Source organism: Ciconia boyciana, chromosome 6 (assembly GCF_034638445.1).
Source record: "Ciconia boyciana chromosome 6, ASM3463844v1, whole genome shotgun sequence".
Classification (NCBI taxonomy): Eukaryota; Metazoa; Chordata; class Aves; order Ciconiiformes; family Ciconiidae; genus Ciconia; species Ciconia boyciana.
Window position 1 is genome coordinate 10,218,149 of NC_132939.1, and position 25,786 is coordinate 10,243,934.

The 25,786-nt window shown below is 36.2% G+C and overlaps 1 protein-coding gene across 2 annotated transcripts in view; it reads left to right on the forward strand.

Moving 5' to 3' along the window:
• The window catches only part of SPON1 (spondin 1), a 208,896-nt gene that overhangs the window by 44,385 nt on the left and 138,725 nt on the right, over positions 1–25,786 (forward strand). For both annotated transcript variants that reach the window (XM_072864296.1, XM_072864297.1), the window contains exons 4-5: positions 20,908–20,981; positions 21,666–21,788. In XM_072864296.1, the coding sequence (XP_072720397.1) occupies positions 20,908–20,981; positions 21,666–21,788 (197 nt within the window). The remainder of the gene's footprint in view (positions 1–20,907; positions 20,982–21,665; positions 21,789–25,786) is intronic.

Below are 25,786 nucleotides of genomic sequence, written 5' to 3' on the forward strand. Positions count from 1 at the left end.
CAGATGGATGAAATGGAGAAACAGCATATCACTTTGGGGATGGCCCCAGACACTGCAAGATGATTTTAAGCACCTTGATTTTTAGAATGGCCGAATGGAAATGCAATGCATCGTCGTCTGTCAGGTAGTGTAGTCAGCCTCATCACAGCACCTGGTACTTGAACAGAAAGTTTTGCTATGTGGAACAAAGTTATTATAAAAAGATAAATCAAGAGAATGCACTCGGATCTTACTTAGCAATAAGGGTTCACTTGGCTGCCTCAGCATCTGTACTAGCTTCAGAAGCTACCCAAGTATCAGCGTGAGCAGGGAAGTGCTTACAACAATCTCTTTCTTGCTTCTATGGTTAAAGATATCTATTTGGACCATTCTGAGCTGTCATGCTGTGCACAGTCTAGTTGTTTTCATATTCACAATGCAACATTTAATCTTTCTATCCCTATTTAATTTCCCTTGTTCCTTGTGATTGATTGGACACTAAGGTGCTATGTGGCAATATGGGAGGACCAGGTCATTTCCTTCATCTTCTGATAAAAGTTTCTGCTCTAAAGCTTATTTACTAGGGCTCTTCAGAATGCATTTGCTTTCTAGCATCTTTGAAAACCTACTGTTAAAAATTTCTTGGGAGATATTTATAATTATTTTTGCTATGTGCAATTTACGTAAAAACTAATTAGATAGACAATTGAGCAGTGGCAGAGCCTGGTGGTATTTATATCATCACATGGAAGTGGAGAAATTTTCAGGGGTTTGAATCAATCTGGTTTAAGATTTTGTACAAGTGAGTCTGAAAATGGTTTTAACTTTTTTTTAAAACTTTTTTCTGCATGTAGACTGTCATGTTTGGTTTAGCATGTTCTACTAGAACAGCACGCATGCCTTTTGTTTTTATATCTGACAGCTAATATTCAAAGACTGTGCTTAATTCTGTAAAAAACCCAGATGATGGAGATTTATCTAGTTTAACAAGGAAAGTCTTAAATATGGATTTCAAGAAGTGATTTATACCATTGACAAAAAAAGACAATAAATGCTCATTGAAAGTTTCTTAGCAGTGATGGAGAATCCCCTCTTTTAGGCCGTTTTTAGCCGCAGATTTCTAGATTTGACTGGTTAGTTGTATTCCTCCAGATAAAGTGTGTCAGTTCAATGTGGTACTGAACCAGCAGGTAAAGGTCTGACCTGTGTAATTGATGGAAAATACAGAACAAAATAGTTTTCTGCAAGTACTTTTAGAATTCTGTAATATAAAACAAGAGTAAAGAAAATTTTGTAAATCGTCTTAGTTTGTCACATATTAAAATTTCATGATAGGGAGAATCTTGTTAATATCCAAATTGATTTAATCTGTCAGCTGGTATAGATCTCACGAAGAGTCAAGTATTGCTAGATGGTAATTATATTTTCCTCCTTTAGCATTTGGTGATTTTCACTGAGTCTGAGATTAATTGTTAATGTAGTAAATGATGGCCACATGCAGATAAGTTATATTCAATGTACCATTTAGAAAAGAAACCGCAGTTCTCTGATTGGCTCATGAAATAAAGGAGTTCTCAGGCAATGGATGTGTCTTGTATGGTAAATGTAACAAAAGGTCTTGCTGACAAGTTATTTATTTCTGCTATATGTATCATGCTTAAACAACCAACAAATTAAAATCCAGTATCTGTAAATAGTGTTTATTACCATTACTACTTGCAGAAATGCACTGTATTTGTCATAATATTTCTGCTGTTTATTTCTGGAAATATTTTCTGAGCCATCTCCAGGGAAATGTTTTATAATTTTTGAGGAAAAGTGTGAAACTTATTGTTTTTCTGCATATGTAATTACTTGATTCATGATTTTTAATTACATTGTTTTTTGTTTGTATGTAGTCAAACCAAGTGTAGAGGAATTTTAAAGAATTGCGGTCTTCCAAAAAAACCTGTGATATATTTAGTGTATCAAGTATGTATTGGCAAAATCTTTTAGGTAGTTGTGCTATTGTAGCAAAGCTATCATGCCTATGACGACAACTCCAATTCTAGTCCATGGGTCTATGCCTTGGATATAATACTCAGTTTCCAACCTCCACATGGATTCTGGCAGTTCTCTTGCTCTCGAGCCTTCAAAACTCTGAGGGTGAATGAACTCTAGCTAGACCTTTTTGAACATGTACTTTTTGATTTCTTGTAACTTCAAGCATAATATTCATTCAGGTCACTTGGCGTCTCACTCTGGGTAAACGCTACACTGAAATGTGATGTTGGAAAGACTAAAAGAAGAACCAAATGCAAAGGAACCAAAATGTCACAAAACCCCATGAGTTCTTAACTACATATACACACTGAAACTGTCTTGATATGCAGCCAAATCTCTTCTCTAGGCTCAAAACTCATGATGAGATCCAACCAGAGAGTCCTTGGGCCAGAAACAGAGCACAAGGCATCTGGATAACAAAACCCACAAAACACAAGAGCAGCTCTGTGGTGTGTAATGTAATATATGACCAACTCAATAACACTGTGTTAAGAAAAGTGTTTATCAGAAATGCCAAATTGAAATGGTCAGAATGAAATACATTTCAGAATTAATCTCCCTTACTAAAAGTGTTGATATTATGATTCTCTGTCACAAAAACAAGTTGCACAAATTCACTCCTACCAGAAAGAAATTCCAGCTGTCAATGAGCTACAGAGTGGGTCTGCATCAGTCAGACTCCTTTAAATGGGTGGAAGCTAGAGTACTTCTGAAATTATTGCCAGTCATATAAAAGGAACACCTGATAGATGATCACAGAATTGAGCTGAAAAAACAATAAAGAAAAAAGAATGATGTACAGTTACAGCTGACAAATTTGTGTGTTACTTTTCAGCCTTGTCCCAAATTCCTCATCAGTATCTGTGACGTGCCAGAGGGAGGAGAAGTGGGACAAGGTTTTAAGTTATTCAGGATACTAGACTAAGGTGATTAAGCAGCAGTATAAGTAGATTCTTTGCTCCTCTCTGATGCTAATTTTCTTTTCTTTGCTAGGTTGTACTTACCCCAATATGTGCAATTTTCCTTGATTTGTTGGAATACCTACCTGAGTAATGTATAGCTCAAGTCTTTTTCCGTATGCTTAATTGGGTGTTTCTTTAAATGTTTTACGTGGGATTTATTCTTTAAATGCATCCTATTTGTTACAAAACATGTGAAATATGATGATTTTACATGCTCTTTTAGGATTCCTGAATACTTGTGGATTGTATTTCTTGAAAAAGAGATTTGTGGATTTTTAGTGAAAAATCACACTGTTTATTTTGAAGCAGATGAGCTACTAGAACATAGTTGAAGAGCTATGAGGAGTTCACTATAAAATTATGCCTCTAAATAGTCAAAGTGTAAAAACAAACAACAAATAAACCCCTTCTTGTTTAAATGGGATATTAAGCTTGTTATTCAGTCTTTTCCATTTATCCTTTCAGTCTTCCTGTGTGATTGTCCAGATACTTACATGTCAACAATTTAACCTGACTGTTTATTAGAATACTAATACTGGAGCAATTGAGCACAGTTATAAAGCATTTACTGAAAGCTTTCCATTATGAGTAAATATAATGGCCAAGGAAAAAGAGGGACCAATCTCTCTTCCTTGCCTAGCAAGAGCTCTCAGTAACAATTATATGCGGTTTATGGAACAATAGCAGATAACAGTTCTCATACTATAAATAGCTATATTGATTTTTCCCAGTAGAATTAATGTCTTCTGCATGCAGAGAAATGATCAAAATTCCTGTTCTAATAGTTTAGAAAAATATGTCTGTATCTTCCAGTTAACTACCACATGACAACAGCAGTAGCTTCTGAACTTCATTTTTGATAGAGATAATAGTAGTGTAGCTTAATATTTTGTTGTGCATAGCTTAAGTAAAATATTTTATGTAGACACTTTATGTATTTCTACACAATTAAGATAGCAATCTAAGATATCTCTATACATCCTAACAGTCCTTAGAACAAATACAACTTTTGATATATAGAAAATGTACTAATTTTCCGTATGCGATTCTTTTGATCTGCTTTCATTTTTCCCCATTCTTCATTTTTAGGAGTTGATGTAACAGAAATGTGCACAGCTTTAAATGGCTAGGGACGTAGATTGGAAGTGAGTAGGTTTGGGTCCATTCCTATCTTTCACACTGAGTTATCGTATACAGCTGAACTCATTTTTCAATGCCTCTGTTTTCTCAAAAGCAACTAGAGGCCAGTGACTCTTTATAAAAACACTGCAAGATAGAAAAGATTATATGTTAGTATTGCACTATTCTGATTCCTTAAAAATAATTTAAATGTTTTCTTCATCCAGCTATTTAAAAATTTTTTTTTACAAAACAAATAGGACAAAAATTTAAACTTTACAATGTAATTAACTTACAGCCCTATATTTCATTTTTTAGGCTAAACACCCACAGAGAGTTTACTTGTATTAGGAAGGAAGAATAACCTTCTGCATTTCTATACAGCCTCTATATTTATAGCAGCTCTAATATTAGATTGTAAAAATGCATATTTGCATTTTAATATATACAGTAGCAGCCCCCTGGATCTACTGACTAAATACATCTACATTTAAAACAAAAATCCGTTTCACTTTCTCACAGATTTAATATTGTTTCTTTAACTTCACAATGGGAGCACGTGAATTTGGAAAGTGTTGTAAATGGATTTTCTTGTAATTTCATGTTCTTCTAAATAATCTTCTTTACAGCACAATTAATATAGTAATCCTGTAAAATCTAGCTAGAGTCATTCATACGCTGTTTTGTTTGCAAAGGCGTAGTGTTGCAAAGCAGCTTAATGGTTTTGCTACTGAAGGAGGGGTTTATTCCTTGAGGAGTGCAAAGCAATAGAAAAACAATGTTAAAAAAAAAAAAGAGTAAGGAGTGGATAATGGTCTTTCCTGTAGTGGTAGGGGGAATATAGTTATGGCTTTATTATGAAAAATAATATTTTTAACTGTTTCACAATGTACCTTGAAAATGCCTAAGATAATTTCATATTAAAAAAAAAAAATCAGTATTGTGGCACATTTTGTGGTAAATGGAAATAACATGCAATCACTCGCATTGGTACATATGGTTATTATTTTGCACAAATACTTGTATTTTTGTAAAACAAGCTGTTTTACAAAAAATAAGAAATTGTGTCCTTTGATGTGCAGTGGGGTAGGAATGCAGGCATTAGAAAAGTACAAAATACCCTATGATAAGACAGTGATATCAGTTCTCTTTTTGACCATCGTGTTTTCTTCAGACTTTCTGGGGAAATACTGCAATTAAGATTAATCATTAAGGTTAACAGTTGACAAACTCAAACACAGAACTGATCAGAAGTCAATTGTATTCTCATTTGGTACTCAGCAAAGATATATGGGATATTTAAAACTTTCATTTTTAATTCTTAACAATTATACATGCCAAATATCTTGGTCCTTCTAGATTCTCAACACTGCTCTAAGGGTACTTACTATGTGTTTAAATTGTGCACTTGGAAAAATCATATGAAGTAGCAAGTCAGGTGTAGTGCTTTCTAGTAATTCTACTTTCTGATCCCAAACTTGAAGATAAATAGGGAAGCCATAGCAAATGCCGTTAGAAGGGACTTTGGTGAAATACCCAAGTCTTTTGGTGAAATACTCAAGTCTATACCCAACAGTATGACAATAGGATGAATTATGATTGAGTTGCCCCTGTCCACCTCTGTTCTTCTTAAAGGTGGAGCCTTGGCAGTCCCCATAAGGAAGTGGTGCCAATACTTACCTGTCATTGCTACTGTTTTGCTAAATGATTCCTCTGATGCCCCTTATTCTCAGGTGCTGTAACCCTCTTTTCAACCCATGCCTTCCTTCAGTCTTCTTTTCTCTAGGCTACTCAACCCCAGCTCCTTCAGTTTTTTTCCCCTTCTGGATGTCCGTTTGTTCTCATTAGTCTCGTCTGAACTTTCTCCAAATGATCCATATCCTTGAATAGCGGTACCCAAAGCTTGGCATTGAAATCTGTAGTGTTTGCTGTTTTTCATAAGAGAATAACATTTACTTGTGTTCACCTCCTGATCCACTAGACTTCCTTCATCCTGCTACCAAATACTTCTCTCATTGACTTTTTTCTTTCTGTCTTTGTGCAAATAATTACTTTCATCTAAAACTAGGCCTTTGTGTTTAACATTATTTAATTACTGATTTTTTAGAATTCCTCAGATTTGTGAACTATTTTGCATTTTAAGCTACTGCAGCTTGATACTGTCTGCAGTCAGTAACTTGTTCTCTATTCCATCATTCAAGTTATTAATGAAAATATCGATGTATGCATAACCACACTGAACTTGAAACTCTTCAGTGAGTTCCAGCTGAGTTCTAAACATACAACAAAGCCAATTAATTTGTTTTAAACATATGAACATTGCTGTCTAAAAAATCCTGCCATCTAGTTCTGATGTAATTAATATGTAAACATTTTAAATAAAATATTGAAAAAATCTGCTAGTTTGATGTATCTGAGTATTTACAAATCTAAAAAGTTGTATGAAAAATCAAAACAATTTTTTATTCAATAGTTATTTTTTATTGACACAATTTGTGTTGGAGAACGATAAATCCTCAGAGAATTATTACATCTTATTTACATGTCTTGGAGAGGAAATGCAAAAGGATTTAAGACACGTAAGGAGGGAAGTTCTCTGAAGTATCTTGCACTGAAATCTGATTTTGTCTGAATTTTGCTCCCAGTAGGTGGGGAAATAAAAGAGTAACCTCTGATTTCCTTCTGGCTAAGTATCTAGTGGAGTCTGCATTTTCATAAATTTCAAGTAGTGGGATGAAAAAAAAAGACTCCATAACTTTTTTGTTGTTTGCTGTTTGTAAATGAAAATTATTGTTAATTTAGGAGCCTGACAGCTGTAGAACATTTGCCATTCGGCAGCAGCTGTCAGTAGCACTCCAGTTTATTTTACAAACAGATGTTTAATTTGACTTCAATGCCATTGTCAATTTTTGAGGGAAAACAAAGAGAAGAAAGGAATAGAAAAAAATAATGATAGTCATAATTTGATTTCCTTTCAAAACATAAAGCAGAGTTACTATTGATGACATCAAAAGTGTTTTCATTTTTTATTACTGAATGTTTTAAATCAGTTTTTTTATAAACACGTGAACTGAAATTAAGCTTTCTCAATGCATAGTAACTCATGTTGAGGAAGTGATTTGTCTTATGTCAGGAACGGATGGCATTATTTTAATGTAGTATGCTATGTTTTTAAAATATGTATTTTAGTTATTAATCAAAATGTCACACTATTTCTACAGTTTACAGATAAAGAGATTTTTGTCTCTGTATTAAAACCGGGACACCAGTGGGCCCACTGTCATACAAACATAATGTTGTCTACTGTAGTATAATAGTACTCTCATTTCATATCAACAAAAGTGAAGGGCAAATTGGGTCCAGTAATGATGAAATGAGATAATGAAAAAGCTAAGTAACATAATGTGGTTCATTTTTAATTTTAGTAACCAATGATTTTATCCAGTATGTGCCAAGTGACTTTAATAAAATATGCTGTTAGAATATCTTGGCAAGATCCTCTGGTATTCAAAATGTCAAAAGACCCAGGCAAGAGAGTTGAAATTAGCAGTGTATGGTTGTGCTGGTTTTGGCTGGGATAGAGTTAATCTTCTTTATAGTAGCTAGTGTGGGGCTATGTTTTGGATTTGTGCTGAAAACAGTGCTGGTAACACAGGGGTGTTTTCGTTACTGCTGAGCAGTGCTTACACAGAGTCAAGGCCTTTTCTGCTTCTCACCCCACCCCACCAGTGAGTAGCCCGGGGGTGCACAAGAAGTTGGGAGGGGGCACAGCTGGGACAGCTGACCCCAGCTGACCGAAGGGCTATTCCATACATATGACGTCATGCTCAGCATATAAAGCTGGGGAAGAAGAAGGAAGGGGGAGGACATTCGGAGCGATGGCGTTTGTCTTCCCAAGTAACCGTTAGGCGTGATGGAGCCCTGCTTTCCTGGCGATGGCTGAACACCTGCCTGCCCATGGGAAGGAGTGAATGAATTCCTTGCTTTGCTTTGCTTGCATGCGGGGCTTTTGCTTTACTTATTAAACTGTCTTTACCTCAACGCACGAGTTTTCTCACTGTTACTCTTCCGCTTCTCTCCCCCATCCCACTGGGGGGGAAGTGAGCGAGCGGCTGCGTGGTGCTTAGTTGCCAGCCGGGGTTAAACCATGATAATGGTCTTAATCCTACAACACTTTGGAAATTCTTAGACGTTACAAACTCTAATTTAAATTAGTCATAAAGCACATCTTACTGGTCATTTGCTCCTTTGTAATACAATCTGTTCAGCTATTTCAAGACTGTGTGTTTCTATGAGGGTATATAAGTAAACCTGCAGTTAAATTTAAGAAGCTATACTGGGTGTGCCGTTTTGTATGACATTTTCTATGTTAGCAAAATTTTTCTAGTGTGCTGAGTTCAGTATTTGCTGAACTGTCTGCATGCCCACAAAAATCCAGAACAGCTCTGCATAGCACATTTTACAGTTAAAATTTCAAGCACAGCTATATTTCAGTATGAAAGGCAAATGGCTGAATTAACAAAGTGTCAGATTCTGCCATCTTTACTTTTATTGAATAGTATTTAAATTCTCATGGGGATTTAAATATATTAACTAGACACTCTCTAAGAGTGATGTATTATATAAATAAGGGCCTCAGAACCTGAACACGGTATTTATCTTGATTTTTTTTTTCATATGAAGCACCACAAAATGAGTTCTCATTTGTTTTCTTAAAGGAGCAGATACATGTATTATTGAAATTCTTTAGAAATTATGAAAGGAGAAAGCACCTAGAAAAGGAATTGTTCTTTGTGTAAACTGACTGTTGAATTTTTTCTTGTTGTCTTTCTACTTATCTGTTTGACAATTTTTGAAGGGATTTGTGAAAGGCTTGAAAAATTAAATTCAACCAATAACTGGGTGGGCCATTCTTTTCTTTTCCTTGCAGTAATTAGGTACCCACTTTTTCTATCTTTTCTGCTTCATTAGCTATGCATTAAGCATCTTTGCTATCTGAACAGCAGCAGTCTGAATGCTTTTTGCACTGCTTTCCTGAAGAAATGGATTTGTTGCTCAGTCAGTTTACTGCTTCAGCAGAATGTAGTTTAGAGTCTTGCAATGCACCAGAAAACACACTTGATTTCTTTAATAGTTTCTGGGTTTTCATTTGCTGCAGAAAGGATAGGCTTGCAGACATAGGGGCCTGTGTCTAGAGAGGGAATCAGCTCTGTTCGTTAGGAGGATATCGAGCTTGACGCTCGCTCGCTGCACAGACAGTGTATGTAGCCTGGTGATACCCTTAATATACACCAACAACTCATTTAAGTTCTACAGATTACCTATCATAATGTTTCTTCCCATAGATTTCCCTGAAAATGGAATATATGCTTGTTCTGTATATAGGAAAAAAGGTGTGCTCTCTCATGCTGCAATTGCCTTGCAGTTGTTTGCTGAAATAAATATGTGATGAGAACTCGTATACAAAACAGAAAAATGTTCCACACTGCAAAGATGATGGCATGTATTGAGGTGCCACCATTTCATGACGGTTCATAAAGCAATTCCCTCGTTCATCAGAGTTACTTTAGATAACAAATACTAATGAGTAGGCGTTTATCTAATTTCTCTGAGTAAATCATGGACAAAGCATTGTCTTCAATATAGTGAAGAAACACAAAGAGCTCTTCATTCTTGCCAGTTTTGTAGTAGTAGTCTGTATTTTGCCACACACAGTTCTACTCACAAAGTACTAAATATGTTCAGGCAAGTAAATAAAATAAAGCTAAACTCATGTAGAGGAGACAAATTTCACAGATACTCGGATATGTATTTTCTGTATTGTCTTTATCGGTAAGCAACTTGGCTCAGCAAGAGTAAAGTTTTAAGTGCTGTCCTTAAAATTTTCTAGTTTTCCAGTGGCTACTCATGCATCAGAAGAAATTCAGGCTCTGATTCTCTTCTGATTAAGTGAAACTGAAGTTGGTAATTGATTTCAGTAGAAGGTCAGTCAGTCCTCAGTAGAGTGTCATCTTGCAATCAACAGCAGCGTGAGATTGCAGGGCACATCTAGGTTTTCAAAACACCCTCAACATCAGTGTATCTGATAATTGTATGTTTTTAATTTTCAAAGCATGTATTTTTCCTGTCTCTTTTTCTGTGTAAATGTTTGGTGGGAGCAAATGACTACCCGCTATAAAAAACAAAGTCAAATAGGTACACCTTATGTTTTTGCCTTGAAGATCAGGAGATTTGTTTTCCTTGTTGCTTCAGTTTTGAAATCTAAACCAACTATTGGAAGAGTTTAAAATGCACTGCTTGCATGTCAGTCTCAAAAACATAATCGATTCACCTACTTCCCATACACATATCTGAAGGAGCACCCCGCTTGTCTCTACAATGCCTGATCCCTTCCTCTATTTCCTCCTGTATCTCTAATCGTGCTTTGCGTATCTCAATTATCGACGTTAAAACATCTCCCTTTCAGAGTTTCTAATGAAGTTAAGAATCTAATTAACTGCACTTTTGTTCCAAATAAAACTTGGTAGAGCTGGATTCCAGTTCCTAGTCTATGCCTGCTTCTCAAAGCTGCTAATATGAAGGGTAATTTATCATCTTAATCCTTTCCATTAGTACTTACTACTGTTCACAATGCTCCTTTAATACTTCTATTCATGTGCTCTCCTTGTCCTGATGATTGAGGGAGATACAGACTGTGTAGCTTTTGCTTAATCCCTGATCCTTTAAGCATAGTTGTAATGACTTCCTTCATGAAATGATGACCTTTATCTGGGTCAACAAGACTTCAGGAGCCCCACAGAGGCAAAAGGCTTCTTGATCCTATTGTGTTTTTTCCCTCTCCCTGCTGCTATATGTTGTTTTATAGAAAAGGCTTCAAACCACCTTGAGAAGGAATCAGTCGCTTCCAAGGAGTTTCATTACTGCAGCCTGTTTTGGGGAGCTAATGTATATAATCTACATGTAATCATATCCCCAGTCTGACAACCCACTGCTGCAGCAAAGAGATATGACTAGACTTTGTTCTTGCCCCTCCTATGTGTATCTCAGACACTTTTTGATCCATTTCCTAAAACCTGTTCCTGTACCTTTCAACATTGCTATTTCCTTCACCCTAAGAGTATTTTTCTGATTCTCATGTAGCATGTTTAGCAATTCTTCTTTCTCCATTTACTTTCTTGGTCCTTTGTTTCTGCTGTGCTCTAGTGACACCATTACTGTTTACTTCATCTATCCCAGGTCATCTGCTGCTTTAGATGTTGAATCTACCTTAATCATCCTGTTCAGCTTCCTGATTCTTATTCCTTCGAGCCTTTAGACACCTAATTCACAACTGATCCCCATGGCAATTCCCATGCTTATAAATCTCTTCTGCACCAATCCTTATTCAAAAATAGCTCTCTCATCCAGCCTTTACCTTCTTCTAACCTAGTCAAACATTCCATATCGTGTTGCCTTCACACAATAATCTGAATCAGGTAAAATCACAACTGACCCAACCCCTTTTGTTGTCTTTAAACTTCAAGGATTTCTGTAGTCTGTTTGCTGGGTTGGCCTGCTTAGAATGTTCCTTGTGTGTTGTCCCATTCAGGTTCAAGGCATGAATGCCCTGGGCACCATTTCCATCAATATACTTTGAAATTCCCCAGTGAACCAAAAGTGATTTGTGCTGTAACTTTGTACTGAAATCCTTCAAAATCTTCCTCAATCCCCTGTGTTGGTGTTGTTTGTAAATGATTGGGCATTGGCCTTCTGTTCCCATATTGATTAGGGGACAATAAAAGAGATCAGGTTACTGAAAATTTCTGAGGCTAATCTGTGGTTTGTTAATATTAATGTCCACAGAGCAATAGAAGTATTGGAAGCTCTGTGCTTCCTGTCAATGGTCGCGGCAGAGTATACGTCAAAGGAGACATCTTATTTGCATCATGATAGGGGCAGTACATGTGAATATTTCATTTTTGTATTGTCCAAGCAGCTGCTAAGCATTCCCAAACATAGACTGAAGAGCACAGCTCTGGTATTGCTATTTTTATGTATCCATAGGTTACTGGGGCCAGCTTGTTTATTTGATCTGTTGTAGCAAAACTGCTACCAGTGCTACCGGTGTGGCAGCTAATCAGACACAAGAAGGTTGTATTGAATTTGGCATTTTTAGGGCTGAAGCAGGAAGAGCAAAAACACTGCTGTACAGGTTCCTTGCCACTGCATTCTCCAAAAATCTGTGTACCAAAGTTTTGCAACAATAGTTGCTACAAATCCTTACTGCAACTAATTTCTGCAACCAGAACAGTTGTATGAACTAGAGACGCTACCCTAACACTGTCCTCAGCCACAAACTTGTTGCAGTAGATGTTGAACAGAGTAAGAGGAGAAGCTTGGTGAAAACCTTCCTCATGATGTAGAATAATTTCATGGATTAATTTGATCATTCTTTGATAATTATGTGTTGCATGAGCAGGGTCGTCTTTCAGCTGTTTCTGAAATATAATTTGAATGTGTCTTCTTCCCATATACTCTTCCTTCAGACTGAGGAAAGTGGAAAAGTTACAGATCTCAACCCTTTTATGTTTATTGTTCCTTTCTTTTCTTTCATTTCTCTGCACTCATATCTTTCAGCGTAAACAACCAGTATCTCCTGGCATTAGCTGTCTGAATGTTCAGTAAAGCTGCAGTCTCAGCTGTCAGCAAAAGCTCTTAGAAGAGCCCAGGTAGAAGAGATTCAGTTGTTACAGGTATTAATTCTTGAAAGCTGAAACGTGTGTCTCAGCTGCACTAAGGAAATGGCAAGTCTCTTCTTCTGATGGTTCCAAATCCAGTTCCAGTGGATTTGTAGTGTCAGACTTAAGTATTAAAGGTACTGCATCAAAATTAAACTTCCCTAGGCAAATACACTCATAATATTAAGGTCTCTTTTAAGAAGTAGTATTAAGCATTTTAATACAAAATCAGGTTAGCTTACTTTCAGTGGGTGTTATTTTGTTCTGTTAATTGTGGCGCTTTAACCTTCAGGCTCCTGTCAACTGAAATGAGGTTTTTCTGGATTTGAAAACATCAAACACTTTATTCCAATTTGGATTCCTGCTACTGAATACCCAGTAATCAGTGTTTTACAAGTGGGTGGACCTGGTTAGGACATTGCTCTTGACATACAATTTTTGTCTGTACAGGCAAATAATTTACTCATTAAAATATAACTTCAGTATATTGCTAGTTGACACCTCTTCCAAAACAATCGTTGGAGAATGACAGCTCTGATATTTTTGTTTTTATCTACAAATTCTCTTACTTACTTCCTGAATCCCCTAAGAACATTAAAGATTTAGAACAATTTTTCTAAAGTTTTGGGGAAGTTTTTCAAGCTTCATTAACTGGGCACTCATGCTGATGTTTAACTTTTACTTATTTTGCCTTTTTAATGCAATTTACAAAAAATGTGGGTTTTTTTTAATCCCCCCAACCTGGAGTGGGGGAAGGTGGGTCAAGAGGGGAGGGGTATATGTGTAGTATATAAAGATTAAAAGAAATATTGTAAAAGGGCACATATGCTTTTTACTGTGTCACGGCTGTCCACACTTGCTGAGCAATAATAGCAAAATCAACAGAGGTCAAGCAGTGACAGCAAGGAACTTGAGGACTGATGAAGAGTAGCAAATGTGGGAGGGTTTGAAATGTGACCTTTGCCTATGTGGTTTGTTTTCTGCCACATCCTGGCATAGCAGGGAAAGCAGGCTACAGACTGACAATGGGGGCATGCTTGCCTCCTTCTCTTACTTCTTTTGAACACCCAGAGGAATCCAGTCTTTGAGTTCCCTGTGCAAGTGGGTGAGTGTTGCATAGACCTTTTAAGCAGAAATAAACCAATGCTTGGTAAATTTTTTTTTTTGCTTTCATTGCTCATTTTGTTTTAGGATTTGTTAGTTAATACACAAGTGCTTTGCATCAGTTCTTATCACAAGTTAGCTCAATGAATATAGGTAATTAGGTAATATGGTATTATTACCTATTAGGTAATATGACTTTCGGCTCACTAGCTTGATAAAAACTATACTCCCAACTTTGATAGATTGGTTCCATCAACTATACAAAAACAGTACTTAGAATAACAAAATATATCCTCCAAACATCCAGTCCTGTCCAATGTTTTCTGACTTTTCATTACGTTATAATTTATAATGCTTAGTTTTGAAATTCAAGGAGATGGTACTTGCTACAAAAAATGGTGGCTAGCAAAATACCTGGTGAAGATACAGCCCACGAATAGCAATGGGCTTTAAGCAATGTGAAATTTTCTCAAGAGTCCTAGACAAATTCATTCTTTCATCTTTTTTGCCTTTGGTGGTTTTTTGGGTTTGTTTTTTTTTTTTTTTTTTTGCAAGTAATAGGTGTAGCATACATGTCAGAAATGATTTTGTCAGCATGAGTTTTTATCCTGAAGATTTAGATTTAATATTTATGTCTTGTGGCCATTCAAGTGAAGAACAGAGAGATTTTCTGAGGACAAATACAAGATAGCAGCATATATAATTGTGTTTTTCCTTAGAGCTTTTTGTTGTATTATATATGATGGCCAAATCAGTCCTGAAGTCAGTGAGCTCCCATGTATGCGTGTGATGGTAGACCCGAGTATGATACGAAGGACAACCAAAAGGATTTTGAAGCTAGAGCAAATTTGTAAGACAAGTTTAGAGTACTTTGCTCTTGCTGTGGGGTTTCTCTCAGTTTTATTTTCTGACAGTATGGGTGAAATGTTGAAAAATACAACTGAAGAAGGATATTCTGGTGTATATGTATGCACTGAATTTTTTAGAAGTGAGCAGCTTTTATTGTTTTTCATCTGACTAATCTATTAGAGAAAAGGCACTCATCCTTTGCAGGGATGTAAATGTTGAATTATGGCAACATTGATAAACTTCACATTAACATTACTGTGTTTTATCCAACATCAAATATCAAGTCTGGTTGGTTTGCTCAAACCGTGTTAACAACATACTGAAAAATGAATGAATGAACAAAACCAACGAAACGACAACAAAAACTGCACCGTGTTAGCTCCTAAGTTAGGCATCAAGAAAGAAATAATTTCAGACAAGTTTTTAATAGTACTGACCCTTGTCAATGATGGCTGATGACAAAATTAGATTATGCTGTAGATGGAGCTTGTTCTTTGGTGAGACTGAGCACAGTTTCCTAGTTGAAAATTATTTTGGGGAATGTAGTTGTCAAATAACCTACCAGTGTAAAAATTGCTGGTTATCTAATGGCTAAAGGGTTGTATATGCTTCCAGAGGAATTTTAATTTATTTTTAATAAGAGTCTCCTAAATATTAGAAAGACAAGTAAATGTAGTTGGTAAACTTCCGGGCGTTTGCATATTTCCTGACCTTGTAAGTGCTTGACAGAAATGTAGGGTTGGATTTTTCTAAGACAACACAGAAGGAAAAAAAAATGAGAACGTTCTAAATAGTGCGGTAGAATTACGAAATCCACTAGCACCAACAAAATTACAGTAGATGTAAATACATGGTTTTCACCTTGCTTTCTAGTGCTAAGGTAAATGGTACATTTAGAAATGCTTTCTCTCCAAACAACAACAAAACCAAAAAAGCAAATGAACTTAACGTCCTGCTAAGTATAGTTGTTCTTGGTAGCTTTCTGGGGTGGGAAACAACTTATAATAATATAAATAAATCAGTAAGGCATGGAATAATTAAAGAAAATAATTTTGATGGCTGGAAGGGCAAGACAAGGTTAACTCATAAGTAATATAGAGCAGAAAAAGTTTCTTATCTGCAATCCAATAGTTTATGATTATTTCTCAATATCCAGGTGAAACTTAGGGTATCCTCACCAGCTCTGGCAAAACCTGTTTTATTAAAATGTAACTCTAATATTGTACTTAATGGTTTTGATGTAAGCTTAAAAAATGTCATAGGAACAATTCTTATAGATTCTCTTCCTTACTTCATTTGTCACATCATTACACCCACAGAGGCAATTTAAAATAAGAGTATTTCTGTTGATGCTAGGATTTGACAAAAAGAGTAAGGAAGATGATCTAAAGCTGTTTCTATGGAAGAAAGAAAAAAAAAACCCAACCAACTCTGTTTCTGGTATGACTTGGAGCATTCCCAAGGCTGCTTTGAATTTTTATGGTTTATGACATTTCCTGTTTGTTAATATCCCAAATGCAATTTATGTGACTTTGGTAGAGCTTTTCACAGCAGGATGGTACAATCATTGTGGAACTGCGCTGGAGAGGGAAGCCTTTCAGGGCAGGTCTCGCTGCCCTCATGCTCAGATGTGTTCTGACCAAACTGGGACAGGACAGAGACTCCGACCTGCTTGTATCTGACCTACAACATTCTGAAGCAGTATTGCCAAAACAAATATTACAGAAGCTACCAGATATTCCTTGATTTTGCTGAGAGAACTACAAAACAGAAATAATAAGTAACATTTTTAGGAGGTTTTTTTTTTTTTAATAAAACCAGGTGCTGCTAGGTTTATATATGCCTGTAACATAAGGTTTTGCTCCTTAGTTTGGTAATGGAAAAGCTTTAATGGAAATCCAGAAGCATCACTTTGAAGATAATGGGAAACAAACAGATTTTTGGAGTCATGTTTGTTTCCTTTTTCTTTTTTATTCCATGGTATGCTGACAGCAAGAGAGAAATAAGTCAATTAAAGATCCAGTTAAATCTGTTAATATGTAGGGGAAAGCAATTGGATCTCCCTTCCCATAAGGTTCAGACAGCACTGGATGTTGGAAGTGGCGGGAAGGATTTATGCAGACTAAGCAGATGTGTACCTTGTGTGAATTCTTAAAAGCTTTCTTACCTCTCTGTAAATGTTAGCCATTCCATTTTTAAGCTGTTTTTGTAAGCCTCAAAACCGAAGGAAAGAATCTTTAGTCCAAATCAGAACTTTTATAGAGGAATAAAACATGTCAAAAAAAAAAAAAAAAAAAAAGGGAACAAAAGGTAGTCATAAAAACTAGGCAAATACACTGATCAGATACTTTGGTCTGTCTTCAATCTAGAAGCTGATTATTAAAACAATGAATATTTTAAAATTAATTTAATATTGTTTCTGTCTGAGTATTTGTAAAGTTGTGTGCCTGCTTTTGATATTTATGCAGCCATCTAATATACCAATCCTGTTCCACTTGGAAGCAGTAACAAAACTCCCATTTAGATTATTGGCTCCGTATATAATTTCAAACACAGCTGAAGAGACAATGACTCAGAAAGCTGTGAAGCTTTTGTTGTTAGAAAAGGAACTGTTCCCCTGACATTTCACAGTGACAAGCTAACTGTGGCAAAAAGAGTAATATAAGTACACTTCAGGCTTCAAACAATCTTTCTACATTTTATTTCTAAAATAACTGCTTCTGAAATTAAATACTTGTAATATCTTTGTTATCTGCAGATTTGGGAGCTCCTTTATCAAGCAGCTGATTTCTTTGTTTGGATTTTCTAAGTGTTGTTTGGTTGTTGGTTTTGGGGTTTTTTTGAGTTAACTTTGAAAAACCTGTTCTTTAAAATGATATTTAAAGCACAGGTCATAGAATAATTTAGGTTGGAAGTGACCTCTGGAAGTCATTTAGTCCACCTGCCTGCTTCAGGTAGGTGTTGTTACATCAGCTAGGTTGAGTAGTTGCTCAGGGATGTGTCTGATCAAGTTTTTAATATCTCCAGGGGTGGAGATTGCACAACCTGTCTAGGCAGCCTGTTCCAGTGTTTGATCACTTAGACCATCCTTATGGTGAGAAAGGTTTTCCTTGTATCTGCATGGCATTTCTTGTGTCTCCACTTGCCTGTTGCCTTGCATCCTACCACCATGCGCTTCTGAGAAGCATCTAGCTCTACCTCTTCTGTATCTTTCCAATAGGTAGTTGAAGACAACAAGCAGTAAGATCCTTCCTTTGCGTTTTCTTCTTTAGACTGAGTGAACCCATTTCTCTCAGCATCTCCTCAGACATCATGGGCTCCATTCCTCTAATCATCTTGCTAGCCCTTCACTGGACTTTCTCTAGTAATGCAATATCTTTCTCTAACTGGGCAGCCCAAAACTGGCTGTAATACTCCAGATGTGGTCTCACAAGTACCAAATGGAGGGGAAGAAATCACGTTCCTTGACGGGGCTGCTACACTTTTGCTGAAACCATACAGGAGGCTGACGGCTGCCTTGGCTGCAGTGGCATGCTGCTGGCTCATGGTCAGCTTGTCCACCAGGACCCCCAAGGCCTTTTCTGTAAAGTTGCTCTCTGGCTAGCAGATACCCTGTACTGTACTGTTGTAACTGCATTATTCCATCCTATGCGCAAGACTTTGCCTTTGACTTTTCATGGGGTTCATGCCAAACCATTTCTCATGTCTGTTGGGATCTGCCTGTCTAAATAGTAGCCTTACCCTCCAGCATGTCAGCTGCTCCCCCAATTTAGTATCATCTGCAAACGTGTTGAGGTTGCATTCCACCCCCTCATCCAGGACATCAGTGAAGATGCTATTGGCCCTAGTATCAGTCCTGGAAGGTGGCTGCTGGTAACTGGCCAGTGTGTAAGAAATAAAAGCATCTTGACAATATGTGAGTTGTGATGACACACGTGCATTTCAGCTCAGGTTGCTGTTACTCTACATTTTATTAATCATCATACATGACTGTTTTCCAGTTTTATGGTACAGTGTTGGAAAAACCATGATTGATTGTATATAAAAAATTGTATGTGTTCCACTGAGTCTGTGTGAAAGTATTGGTTCTCAATTGCAGTGTAGCATCCAAAAAGTCTTTAAATTTGTCTTTGGTTTTGAATGTGAAGGCTGGAAAAACTAAGGTAGCATGCTACTGTCACAGGCTGGCCATTGGGCTCATATTCTTGCTAGTAGTTGTTTTGGTGGTTTTGTTTGTTTTATTTTTTCCCCTTGTTTCCTGTTAGAAACCCTGAAAAAGATTTCTCAGAGCTTTCATTCTGCTTCTCACATACTTGGTCAGTCTCTTCTGGCACCATTTAAATTGTCCCATGACAGTTCTCATATTAATAAAAGACAGATTTAACTAACTCTAGGTTTCATTCACTTTCTGTTATCTGCTACAGGCTCATATTTATCCCTAGTGTAAACACTCCCTTATAAAGATGAGGCTTAGCAGTTCCCCTTCACCAAATACTGGCAGATCATGCCCTTGCTTTTTGTAAAAGTCAGTTTTGCTCTTCTGTGTTTCACGCTGTTTTTTCACAGCCTTGGTTCATTGCCTGTATTGTCCTTTACCACATCTTCCTTTAGAAGATGCTAGCCCTATTAAGGATGAGAGCAGGCTGTAGTTTCTGCACGCTTTCCAGTTTGATCTAGCTTTAAGAGGTTTACAAAACCCAGTTATTCTCCTGGGTGCTTTACAATGTGAAATGAAGGATTCCTTCCTATCCTACTCTGACCTTGTATCTTGGCAAAGAAAGCACAGCAAAATTGCATCTTATTTTTGGTATTCTTATTTGGTAATGTCCCAGTGGGGTGGGACATTGTCAAAGAAAGGTTTACATCACTACAACAACACTTCTAAGCATATATAGTCTTATTTTTCTTCTCACTTCAACTGGTATGAGTGAGGAATAACTCTAGAGAGATCAAGATAATTATTTGACTGTAAAGTTGAGGTAAGACAAGAATCTGGCCCTTGCTATTTAGAGTTTTAAATACAAGTGAGGGTACAAAATGTTGCTAGAAGAATGTGCTCCTTTACTGGTAAACAAAGAAGAGTGCCAGCTCCCAAAGCATGTTCTCAGAAAACTCTCTGTCCAAAGAATGTCTTGGAATTTAACCAAATTCTGTTTTCTTATAGAAAGAAGGTAAAGTTTACATGTGAATTAAATTTTTATAGTTAAAAAATGGTCAAAGAAGCTAGTTAAGTTTATTTAGGACTGGAAGGGGTCACCTGAGTCATTTGAACGTACTTTCCAGTTGATTATTGTTTTTGACATTTACCATATGGTGGTTATGATACCAATCTGCAAGAAGAACTTGGGCTTGGTGCTTTGCTGACTTGATCTTTGATGCAAAATTCAATTTATGGTCTCTCAGATGGGAGGCTAAAAATCAGCTAAATTTCAGCTGTACAATTCCAGCTGTAAAAAAATAAAATTGCACAGGAACTCTGGCTTTCCCTGTATCGTTTTCAGATTCAACCTCCCTGCCCCCTCTGCTAAACTGAGGCTTATAAACTTACATTTTGTTTGAACTATAAGCCTTAATAAAATAGTCTAGATTTAATTAATTTTAAAGTGACTTGTCTTTCAGAATCTTTGAATTGCTTTTAAAAACTTTAGCTTATGCTAGCTCTTTTTCTAACTTCTGTTTTACATGATATTTGCACTGAATTGCTGTCATATAGCAGAAGTATTTATCTCTTCAGAATGCCATGTAATTTCCTACAAACAGCTGCTTGCTTTAGCTGTGCTATTTTTCTGAAATTGAATATAATTTCAGTATTTTAATATAAGATTTGATTGAAATATTGAATATTCAGTTGACCGTCATGCATTTCAAGAGCACAGATCCTCACGACATGACTATGATCACTTCTCTAAAGGTAATAACATTCCAAGTTTATGTAAAACGTGATGAAATTCAAATGCAAGTTGAAGTAAAAATATCCTATCTGTAGTTGTGTATTGTGTATGTGTATTGTCAGAAGAGGGAAATATGCCTGGGTCTTAGCAGTCCAGTTCTGTCCTTTTGCTACTTTATCATGCATTTTCTTCTTCCTTTAAGGAATAAATATATTTAAAACCTTTTTTTTCTTTTATTTATAGAGCCAGTATTGTGCAGAAGCGCATAATTTATTTTCAAGATGAGGGTTCTCTCACCAAAAAAATTTGTGAACAAGGTAAGGTAAATTAAAACATCTTTCTGACCTCCTTGTTGTGTTCTACGTATTTCTCTTAACTCATTATATCAAACTAGAATGTTGAAGCCTTGAGCAGTTTCATCCATGTTCAAATTTGGGATCTTCCATTCAATTATGTTCTTCCTTATCACATATACTGTTCCTCGTACAGTCTTCCTTGCCTTCCCCTAAATGTGATGCTTGCAACTTTTTACCTGGTCTTTGTGTGAAACCCGTTTGTCTCCAGGGCACTTAGTTTATTGAATCCTGGGCTGTTTAATCGTTTCCTAAACTTAAGCATTGCAGTTAGTTGTTGCATCCCGCTGGAGAATGTATATGCTTTGGCTGTCCAGAAATTTCAAGCCTGTTGTGTTTTGAGATCAACTGAGGTTTTGTCCATATCAGATAAGAATCAGAAACAAGCTGTTTTGAATCTGAAGACAACTGAAATAATAGTGCCTTCTTATTTAAAAATGTAGATTTAAAGCATTACATCCACTTATACATATGATCCAGGTATTTCAGGGTTCTAGTTTAGTCTAGTGTAGCCCAACTTAAAAATAAAAAAGCAAGTATGTGTTTAACTTAGATTTATTTACTGGAGTATTTATTATGGCAACTTTGCTGTCATCTGTTGCTTTTGAGTTGTAGCCTTTTTCAATGTGTACTTTGCTGCTTTTTCAGACTCAGCCTCAGAAGGTGTGACAGACAAACCAATTTTAGATTGTTGTGCCTGTGGAACTGCCAAATACAGGCTAACTTTTTATGGAAACTGGTCAGAAAAAACACATCCCAAAGATTTTCCACGTGAGTATCATTCTTTTACTGTTGTTGTACCATATAGGGACTGTGAAGAGGGTTGGAGCTTGTATGACACATTATTACTTATTTACAGCTCAGCAGTGTAAATTATGACATGTATGGAATACTGCTAATGTTCAGTATTGAAAATCCATGGATCTTTTTGTGAATGCTATACATTACAAATAAATTCTATTGATTTGCCTGACATTTTGAACGGAGGTGTGTATGAGATCACATTTTCAAGATTTTTCACACTTTCATTGTGGTGACAAAGGTTAGTTTTTCTTTTTTTTTTTTTTTTTTTTTAGTGAAAGCTTAGACTGGCTTATAATGTACAGCTAGGAAATGAGATTTTAAGAAAAAGGACACAAAGGATGGGCAACACACTAACATTTTTATTTTACAACCATGCCAAGTCTTTTGAAAGATTCCAGGTAGTTTTGGTGAGCCCTGAATCTTGCTGCCCGAGGACATTAATTAGATATATAGACCTTAGAATATCCTGTCTTCTTTGTCTTTGTTGGTTGAACAGACAGGTAAAATACACATTCTGAGCTTTGTCTGTCTGGGTTTTTAAAGTTTCTGAACTACAGAATCAGTATTCTTGTTGCAATAACCCAAGTAACTGTAAAAAGCCAATGTTACAAAAACATGTGTATTATGCATTTGTTCTTTCATTACTGACTCCATAGTCTGTGGCACTAAAGGCTAGGAAATGATTTGAGAATGTGGCTAGGAAATGATTTGAGAATGTGAGTCACATTTACTGGTCTTTAAACTTTGTTATGTTGTCTGTGGCTTGTGTTTATTATATAGACTTTTTTTAATTTTTTCCTTGATTTCTTTTTTTTTATTATTGTCACAGTGTCAGAATATCATCATATAACTCCAATATGGTTTGCGTGTCAATGAGCTCATAGTTTTAACAGCCTAAGCAATATTGCTTATGTTGAGTCTCTCATACATTTTAAGTTGAATGTAGCTGAATGTTCAAATATTATTTGCCAGCATAATACATGGGAGATAAAATAAGTCAAAACCAATAATTGCAGGAATGCTCTTTTAGGCTATTGGATGATGGTATATCTGCCGAGTGTGACACTTTATGTACATTATTTGTATGGATTCAGCTGGTGGTTAGAAATAGGGCATGAGAAAATGATTGAAAACTATGAAATTAGTGTAACTTAATGATGTAATATTGGGGATAAATGGCCTTTTCTTTTAAATCCAAGTCAGTAAACACATAAAGAGGACGGGTGTGTCACTGAAAGTAAGCAAGTTGCAATAGTTTGCCACAATAGGGGACTCTGTAGACTGCTATCTCGTCCCCCAGTTACAAAGTGGTGAATTACATTAATGTTTTACTTAAAAAACTGGAAAAGTGAAAAAATAGCCATATAATGCTAGCAGGATTAAGTCCAGTAATAACAGCTGATAAGATTTACATCGAAATTTCTGAAAGTTGAGAAACAATCTCATCCAGTTGAAGTGATGTTAAAAATGAAAACTAGTCATCAACATTATTCTTTAAAATGTTGAACTTGTGCAGTAATTACATGAAAATAAAATGTTATTCATGATGGACTGCGGTAAATCACTGATTATTTGCCAAGCCATCACATAAAAAATTCTGCTCTACTCCTATACCATCAGTATGGCCAAAATAGAAAGCAGATCATAAAATTTATATTTTGTGTCTTCTTTAACTTATCTTCTGAGTTGCTTTAAAAATCCCTAAATAATATGTACTCTGTTGCTTAGCTTTTCTCCAAAGATGTGCTTTTGCCAAATAAGATATTTTCTTTTGCTATCACACAACAATGTTTCTGGAAGGTACAGTGCAAAACTTCTAATTCTGGGAAACTGTTTTGAGGTTTTCACAGATTCCATGGATTAGAAATAATTTTACACTTATTATACCAGTGCAACTGAAATACCTCCATTCCATTAAATTTAAAAGTGTATTGTTATCAGATGTGCCTACTCTATAAAGCATTGCTTAGAATGAAACCACTGCAACACAGTCTTGTTCTGAGTCTGCCAACAATAGAGTGGATGGAGAGAGGTGTACCACAGCTGTAGATACGGTCAAAAAACTAATTCTTAAAACAATTTTGCTTTCATGGATCTCAGACTGAAAAAAAAATAAAATTAAACTGATTTGCAAACTAAGGCTTAAAAAAAGTGAGCATGCTTTTCAGGTAATTTTTGCAAGTTATCACAACTCCTGATAATAGTACTAGTGGAAGCTGAGTATTTCATTTGTTTTTAAATCTGGCTCAAGGGAAACTATTAAATTTCCTATCACATTTTTCCTGACATTCCAGTCAGAAAGATTTGTATTTACATATGCCCTATGGCTTAAAAGCATTTATTCTCTCTGGGTATCACCCATATATAATGACAGAAATATATATGCTCTCCATCATGATTTGATACTGCACATCTATGAAATATGTCAGAGGATACATTCTCATGTTGTGATGACACCTTGATCTTTATGCAAAAATACACGTATAAGTGTGTAAATTGAAAAATGACTCATACAAAAAGGAAGTGAAATAACACCATTGGAAAGCTGTCAGTATTCTGTTTGCTGTCTTAGGAATTGGATAGTGGCATTGGACTGGTGATGCAAAATATCTCTGGCCTTGTACTGCTCTGATTATTTCATGTAGAGAAGTTTCTTTGATGTTTAGAGGAAAAGATTTAAGAAACTATATAGAGTTGTCTCTTTGCTCTCATAAAAAATGGGAGGTTCAAGGTGAGGAGTGAAACATTTGCAAACGTTGTACAGATCTTGTAAAAGGTTTAGGGTAGACGTAGTATACTTTGAACAGCTCATTTGGGCAAGTAGGTGGGCCAGCTGCTTTCTCTGCAGAGCCAGTACCTTTAGGGAGAGGTGTTTAGTGGAAGAGACAGGGCTCTGGTTGCAAAGACATCAGATGTTCTTTATCTGTTTAGGATAGGGAGCGTGAGAAGCTTTGGAGTGCATGGAACAATTCATTACCCATTTTACTAAAGACTTAAAGGCACTCTGGTTCCTCTCTGTAGCGATACCTTTTTCTTTTGCATGGACTACGTGGAACCTTCTCTTTCAATAAGTTTCCGTAAGTCTCACTTACTGTCTTTCAGGGAAAGCTGCTGTCTATTACTTGTGAGACAGTTAGACCTGTGTGCTAGGAAGAAAGAATGGGCAAAACTGGTGGTCCCATTACTGGAGCTGAATGACAGTATCTCTCTGTGGTTTGACAAGGTGCCAGTGTATATTTAAGGAACAATTACTAGATCTTAGATCAAGAAACCATCTTCTGACACTGTAGTCTCTTCAGCTATTACCTGGGCAGGGAGGAGGTTTAGTTTTGTTTTTTCTCCATTTGGGGCTCAATTACTGATTAGCTTTAATGGACTCTGAAAACATCAAGCCTACTATAATTCAGAGCTCAGTAGGTGTATTTCGGTCGAAGTTTAGCACTCGGGAAACTATGGAGGCTTTGTTTGCTGTGTTGCTAGGCCATCTCCCTCATCTATCTATTCTGCTTGCTACACTTTTCTAGCTTTTTTCCCCTACCATTGGAATTCATTTTTTATTTCTAATATATTTTCTGTTCTCCTGTGATTAGGTTCCTGCATCTGACTTTATCTATTCAATTCTCTACGCTGTCTTTTTCAATTTCGTTGTCGCACCTTTCACATCTTAAATTTGCATTCCTTTTGTTTACTTCATTATTCATTTTTCATTCATTTATTCTAGTTTTCAGCTGGTTTTACTGCTACTCTCTACCTTTTGCATTGCAAAGAAAAGTGTTAAATACTGTCTTATTCCATCTTTCTGTCTCCCTCATCTCCTACAGTCTTTGCACTGTTGCCAGACTGCCTGCTTATGTGAGCAGTTCATTTTCTCATCCTTTTCCTTTAAGCCCATATCTTTGCAGAGTATTATTTGACACTTAAGTGAATTCATTTTTATTTCCAGTGTTGTGGGACTTCCGTGACTC